Source organism: Microtus ochrogaster, unplaced genomic scaffold, assembly GCF_000317375.1.
Source record: "Microtus ochrogaster isolate Prairie Vole_2 unplaced genomic scaffold, MicOch1.0 UNK3, whole genome shotgun sequence".
Classification (NCBI taxonomy): domain Eukaryota; kingdom Metazoa; phylum Chordata; class Mammalia; order Rodentia; family Cricetidae; genus Microtus; species Microtus ochrogaster.
In genome coordinates, this window is record NW_004949101.1 from 14,905,777 (window position 1) to 14,913,498 (window position 7,722).

At 39.3% G+C, this 7,722-nt stretch overlaps 1 protein-coding gene across 1 annotated transcript in view; it reads right to left on the minus strand.

Annotated features, from left to right (window-relative positions):
• Positions 1-1,584: 1,584 nt before the first annotated feature.
• Mcm8 (minichromosome maintenance 8 homologous recombination repair factor) overlaps positions 1,585-7,722 on the minus strand; it is a 33,556-nt gene continuing 27,418 nt past the window's right edge. The window contains exons 17-19 of the mRNA XM_005365555.2: positions 6,462-6,538; positions 2,594-2,783; positions 1,585-2,038 (exon numbers count right to left, since the gene is read on the minus strand). Coding sequence (XP_005365612.1) covers positions 1,946-2,038; positions 2,594-2,783; positions 6,462-6,538 — 360 coding nt within the window. The 3' untranslated portion in view covers positions 1,585-1,945. The remainder of the gene's footprint in view (positions 2,039-2,593; positions 2,784-6,461; positions 6,539-7,722) is intronic.

Here is a 7,722-nt window from a genome sequence, read left to right on the forward strand (position 1 = left end):
TTTCTAGAATTTTGGAAGTTGCTTACTTCTTGTTTACTTAGGTAATATTATATCCTTCTGGAGTCTTTGATGGAGTTGAAGAATAGATAGGTAGTTATAGTTTTCCTTTGTTATGGTAAAAGATAAAATAGATATAAATATTGTAATTGTAATTCTTGCTTGATAACTGTTTTGTTATATATAATTTTACTATGTTAAAGTTAAAGCCTTTCTTTTTTGTTTAAAGAGAAAAAGGTGAAATGATAGAGGAGGATCATCTGTCTATGTGTTACTCTCATTTGTTAATTAATAACGAAAACTGCTTGGCCTGATAGGTCAGAACATAGGTAGGCGGGGAAGACAGAAGAGAATGCTGGGAGGAAGAAGGCAGTGAGGCAGACGCCATGGAGCCAGCCACCAGGTCAGACATGCTGAATCTTTCCCGGTAAGCCAACACTTCGTGGTGCTACACACATTAATAGAAATGAGTTAATCAAGATGTGAGAATTAGCCGGTAAGAGGTTAGAACTAATGGACCAGACAGTGTTTAAATGAATACAATTTGTGTGTTGTTATTTTGGGTGTAAAGCTAGCTGTGCGGGAGCCAGGCAGGACGAAAAGCAGGCCTGCTCGCCTCCTCACTACAAGGTAGGATGGGTACTATAGAGATGAATTTATAAGGCCACAAGGCAGAAAGTAAATGAATAGAAACGGGTTAAGTTATAAGAGCTAGTTAGAAACAAGACTAAGCTACCGGCTGAGCTTTCATCATTAGGAAGAAGTCTCCTCCTTGTCATTTATTTGGGAACTGGCTAGCAGGACAGAAAAATCCCCCTTCATTTTGTTTCTTCAATTTTTCATTCATCCGGTTTCCTGGAAGTTTAATATATTTCCAACCAGTGGCTCACAATGCCTAAGTGCTTATATGTGGAAGTGTTTGATGGTTACAGATATGAAGGGTGTCTTAGCTAGAGGTCCAGTTTCACTTGAAGCTTCTCACAATCTATTATCATCAATTTTGACACTATGGGCTCTGCTTCCTTGAAGCAGACCTCAGAAAACTCCCTCGTTAATCCATCTTTTCAAACCAATGTTTCTTGTTGTGCTTTTTCTTCTGAACTTGCAACAGAAAGAGGCTGAATGAAGATGTTCCCTGCTGCTGCCACCTTCCACAGAGGCATTTCCTGGTATAGGAATGGCATCCGTGAGGCACAAAGGTGGGTATGCTTGAGACACCATGGCAGCAAGCTAGGTTTACATTTCTTTTATCAGTCTTCATACAATTTTGTAAACAATTATTTTCCAGAAAGGATTTTTACTTAAGTCAAAAGATTTCTACTAGCCGGGCAGTGGTGGCGCACGCCTTTAATCCCAGCACTCGGGAGGCAGAGGCAGGCGGATCTCTGTGAGTTCGAGACCAGCCTGGTCTACAGAGCTAGTTCCAGGACAGGCTCCAAAGCCACAGGGAAACCCTGTCTCGAAAAACCAAAAAAAAAAAAAAAAGATTTCTACTACTTCCAAATGAAAAGCCAAGTCAGACCCACAATAACCATAACCATAAGGGTTAGAAACAAATGAAGAGTTTTTTGACGTAAACATTTTATGAACTTCAAAGTTTAATATAAATAAAGTTTCACAAAAATACATACTCATTTGTTTATATATTACCTGGATGCCTGAGAGACACCTGATATACAAGACTATGAAACACTAATAAAAACTGACAAGAAAAAGTATAAATAATGTTCATGTTATTTAGATAAAATAATATAAACATTTTACTTTTAGCCTTCTGGATAAATTATGGATTACTAATGTACAATCTCACCACTTCTCAGCTGACCATAACTAACATTTTTTCATTATGAGTTATATGCCATTTTTCAGACCTTTTATTTTCAGTTTTTGTAATAAAGATGATTTTACGGTATAATAAACTACAGGTGGCCCTGACGTGGTAAGTTTGTCACATAGTTTGAAGTTGGTAAATCTTTGGGCCTTTTTTTAAGAGGTAACCCTGGTCATTCAGTGATCCAATGAAGTTTTCAAAAACGGCAACCTAGAAGCAAACATCCAGAGTCAGCCCATTTAGGAACACGCCAAACATGATTTTCACATCAGTCTCTAGACAGACTCCCAACAAGTATCCTAGGCAAATAAAATAGTATGTGCTTTCTATAGCACTCCGAAAAAGCAAAGAATACTTTGTCTTAACCAAAAACCCAACTTAGACTAGTGATGTGGGACAATGGTCTGTATTCTGTCAATTATATTTTAAATAAACACTGACTGGCCAGTAGCCAGGCAGGAAGTATAGGTAGGATAACCAGACAGGAATCAGAGGCAGGTCAATGAGAACAGGAGAATTCTGGGAAGAAGGAAGTCCTTTCCAAAGTCCTGGCCCAGGCACCAAAGAAGCAAGATGTGACTTCCCTGCCTAATAAGGTACTGAGCCACATGGCTAACACAGATAAAAATAATGGACTAATATAAGTTATAAGAGTTAATAAGAAGCCTGAGCTAATGGGCCAATCAGTTTATAACTAATGTAGACCTCTAGTAATGAGGACCCTCTGAAATTATTACAAAAACAATCTGTTAAGTATTCAGGTACCTGAATGTTTAGTTCTTTGGCAATCTGACGAAGTTGATGATATTGAAATATATTATTGTAAGTTCTTTCAGCAATGCTGTTAAGAGCAGAAATAAATCTTTTTGCCGTTGACCTGTTGCTCATTCCAGAGCCGTGCTGGGATCGCTCAAAATCCAGGTTCCCAAATTCATCTGAGTAAGTTCCTAGCATGCTTAAAGATGGAGAAAAAAGAATTATCTCACATGGCATGGCTACAGACATTTTTGGACTGGGCTTCTAAGTCATAATAGAAGTTTGGGAATGGCTGTGAGACTTAGTTACTTTGAATTCAATTTGATATACATTGACAGAAACATATTTTAAACACAATTATGGCTATAAAGAAAGCATTTCAGCCAGGAGTGACAGTACATGCCTACAATCCCAGTGCTCAGGAGCTAAGGCATAGAACTTCCTTGAGTTTAAAGACAGCCTCAACATAAAAGTACCAGGTCAGGTAGGGCTAAGGAAGGAGATCCTATCTCAAAACACCAAAACAAATTTGCAAACATGAAATGCAAAAGTGTAGAGTTGAAAAACAATATTACAAATAACAAAAACATTCTTTCTGATTAATAAAACTAAAATTTCTGACCATAGCATTTTTGGCTTTCCCAGGTAAACATGTATTATTAACTTCCACAGCATCTGCAAAGAAAAGATGTTTCAAACTACTCCAGAGTGGCTGGAGAAATGGGTAAGATCACAAGCTGCTCTTGCAGAGGGCCCTAGTTTAAGAGGACCTACACAGCAGCTCACAAGCACCTGAAATTCCATGAGATTCCATTCTCACTTCTGGCTTTGGAAGGCACTGTGCACATGGTGCCAAGATGTGTGCCAGCAAAACACCCACACCTGCTGTGGAGCAATCCTTGCATGCTGTGCATATGCATTGCTCCCTCTGGTTAATAAAAGAGCAGACTGGCCAGTGGCTAGGCAGGTAGAGGCTAGGAGGGACTTGTAGACAACAAAAGAGCACAAAAAAGAAAGAAGTCTCAGGAGTTACAAGGAGACATAGGGAGAAACAAGGTGAAGCTGTCGTGTTGAAAAAGGTGCCATCATGTGGCAGAGTGTAGATAAGAAATGTGGGTTAAGTTATAAAAACTAGTTAGTAACAAGCCTGAGCTGTGGGCCAAACATTTATTATAATTAACAATAAGTTTCTGTGATTATTTGGGAAGCAGCTGGAAAGTCTGCCTCCACATTCCCATAAAAAAAAGCTTAAAAATAAATTCTCTAGGAATAAGCTTAAGCTCATGCTGACTTGCAGTGATGACAGACACTAGTCCCATTTCTCTTCTGTTTGATTTTTACAGTATCACCAAAAGGGAAATACATCTGACAGAGAGTTTTGGCTGGAGTCTGTAAACACCCATTACAGACGGAATTAACCACGATGTAATCCAGCTCTACTGCTGAGTCCATCTGTACAATGGGACACATAAAACTCATTGCCAGTTTAACAAGTGAAGGTTTTTACTCAGGAATTATCAAATATGTATTGGTCACCTGTTAGGAAGTGGGCTCCGGGTGGTAAACAAATCTAATCACTGTTCCTTCTTAAGGAGTCCTTAGGAATGACCTTCAAAGGTCATGGTCTGTTCCTCCACTAGAGAAGAAACTGTACACACAGAAATGTGCATCATTCAGGAAGACAGGAGCACATGACAGAACAAGGCACGTTATTTACAACCTTCAGGCTTAACCCACCTGACTCACATAACAAGTGACATTCCTCTATTGTTGGAGATGCTCTGAGTACTGACATGGCAATTCTTCTTGTTTACCACAGGCATCACCTTGTGCTTTGGGAATTATCCTTACTCCTTTTACAGACAAGGACAGTTTTGGCAGAAAGACAAATGACTTTCCGAATGTTAACATTACTAATGAGTGACACCTGGGATTTTGATCCGCGCTTCCTTGCTTCCATTTGAGAAAAAGATACATAAAATATTTGCCATACTCCCCTGAATTGGAAAAGCTCACAGCAACATAGTCTCAGTAGGCAGTACTACTTCTAGAATATTTCCAATTGTGTAAGAATACTCATATAAGCTGTTTACTAAGTAAAAACATTTACTTTTCAAAAAATGTCCAAGTATATATTATGCTAACTCAGATGAACTATGTCATGGTTCATATTTTTCTTATTCAGGTTTCTGCTTCCCAGAAATTAAAAGTATAATTTCACAGAATAACATGTTAATGGTGGTTTCAATGACAGAGAAGAGATAGGAACTAAAAAGGGCAAATTTTTTAAAGAGTACTTTAATTGATGAATTAACAAAGTATGTTTAATAACACATGCTAGCTATGACTGTGGGCCCTGGAAAGACACTGGCAAACACGATAAGGTCCTTTCTCTCATACACTAAGAAAGCATGTTAGTTTAACAGATCTGAACTTGATGTGTTAGCCGGTCTCAATCTCTGATAATGCTAGGCAATCCTAAGCACTGGTCGAACTATTCTCTCCCTTATTGCTGACACACTGAATGAAAGAGAAGGCCGTGCTTCCACAGACTGGTTATAAAAGCAGGGAACAAGCACAGTTACTGCTCAAGCTCTAGTGGACAGCAGGGTGCCCTTCTACGTAAGTCTGCTTATGTACCTGTGGGAAGAAGGCACAGGTAAGGCCAGAGCCATCATGAGCACAGCAAAGCAAGGTGAAGCCTCCCTCCTGGGAAAGGGGACGAGCAGTCATTCATCAATGCCACACTCCTGAACAACCACAAGGACAGCACAAGAGCCAGACCCCACACCATCTCTGTGACTTCTCATCTGTGCAGTAGTACTTTCTCATCAGGTCGCAAGCTCACAAATAGCAACTCAGAAACTTATTAATTATGAAGGCTTGGCCATTAGCTTAGGCTTGATCCACTAGCTCTTATAACTTAAACTAATGTGCTTATTAATCTATGTTCTCCATGGCTCAGCTACCTCTACTTTGTACCATATGTCCTACCACTTCATTGTGACCCTGGTGTCTCTCTGGTAAAATCTTCCTGCTTACGCTTCTCCTCTTCCTCTCTCTCCCTAGAAATCCTGTCTATACCCCTTCCCCCCGCCTAGTTATTGGCTATTCACAAACAGATCTGATCTCAGTTTATGGCATGAGTCAGAGGAAGGGGATCTATGCAGCCTTTAATATCATCAGATCTAGAGGACAGCAGTGCCCGCCAACATGCACTACATTAGCACTGACAGAACACTACTATTACTGTATATATACTGTGTGTATGCATGCCACAGCACAAGAGTGGAAGTCAACTTTGTGGAGTTGGGTCTCTCCTTCCACATTTATGTTGTTTCCAGGAATCAAATCATCCGATTTGTATGCCAAGAACTTTTACTGCACTGAACCACCTTGTAGTCCCTTTGATACAATGTGCCATAGCAGCCTCAAGTTGGACTGTAAAACCCTTGTTCTTCAACTATACAGAACTGTGGTTCAGGGTCAGAGAGGAACTGGCAAAGCACCCTGACATGAAGCAAATTCAGTATCTATACAATTTACCTTTGAAGAAATAGACATTACCTGTCAAGAACACCAAAAGGAAGAAAGGAAAGAAGGAAGGACAGAAAGAGGAGATAGGGAGAAAGGAGGGAGGGAAGGAGGGAGTGAGGATTGGGGGAGAAAGTTGAGAAAGAAAAAGAGAAAGGTAAAAAATACAAAATTTAAGTGGGCAGCAAGATAACTGATCAGGTAAAGGCATTTGACAGGTCTGACAGCATTGGTCCAATCCATGGGACACATGGATGAAGAACAAAACCTGACTCCAGTTGTCCTCTGATGACCACTCATGTGTATGCACTGCCCCCAAATGGAAAATTAGTGTTAATCTTACCTGTGTTTCATAATTTCAATTATATCTTCAGCATCTTCTTTAGTTGCTTCCTCTCTCAATTCTAACCTTGCTCGTGCCTATGAAAGAAAACAACTATTTTAAAATAAATGATAAATACTGTAACCATTGATTGTGCTGGTGCGTTGTACCTAAGCTTCATTATTCACTGCATTTCACTGTATGGGAAGGGCTGGTGGTGAGTGTGCTCAAAATACATTGCATGCATGTGTGCAATTCTCAAAGAATAAAAATTAGAAAAGTAGTCAGGCGGTGGTGGTGCGCGCCTTTAATACCAGCATTCAGAAGGCAGAGGCAGGCGGATCTCAGTGAGTTTGAGGCCAGCCTGGTCTACAGAGCGAGTTCCAGAACAGGCACCAAAGCTACACAAAGAAACCCTGCCTCAAAAAACAAAAACAAAAAAATTAGAAAAATGTACAAAGCTTAAAATATAACCAAAATTTACTTTTACCTACTAATATTTTTTCTGAGTGTTCATTTTATGAGTTTTGGTTATGAAAATGTGTTTTTGTCCTTGCCTTTTATTTTCAGGAAAACACAGTTTATTTAAACTCAAATAACAGAGGTGTCAATCATATTTTAGAATCAAAAGAACCTTACCATTCACTGCAGCTAATTTTAACTGCAACAGTACTCAGAGCACCATGCAATGTGACAAACAGTGCTCTTAGAAAGGCTGCCTACACCTACCAACCTGTCACACAATCAAATCAAGTAGTCAAGACACTCGACATATTCCATGTTCCCATATGCTCAACTTGGAAGCCTAGGATTCTAGGTAATCTAACCACTTTTCAGACATTCCAGCAATCTACAGTGTTATTAAAAAAAACTGACATCGCTTGGCATAACTGGTACCTAGAAAGAAATCTATAGTTTTAATATGCTACAAAAGTAACTAAATCTTGTTTAAAAAACTTTTATTCATCCTTTTATAATTTTTTAACTTTTTAATGTCTCCTAGACAGAAGATCTAGTCAATAGTTCAATAGTGAAGAAAACTGATCAAAAGAAATCATAGTATCACAGACACATACATACACACACTCTCTCTCTCTCTCTCTCTCTCTCTCACACACACACACACACACACACACACACAGACACCCTCTCTTACAGTACTGAAGATTGAACCTTGGGACTCACACATGCTGAGAAAGCACTCGAGACCACTGAACTATGCCATCTCTTTGTTGATTTTTGAGACATATCACATACTAGGTAACCTAGTCTGGCCTTGGAC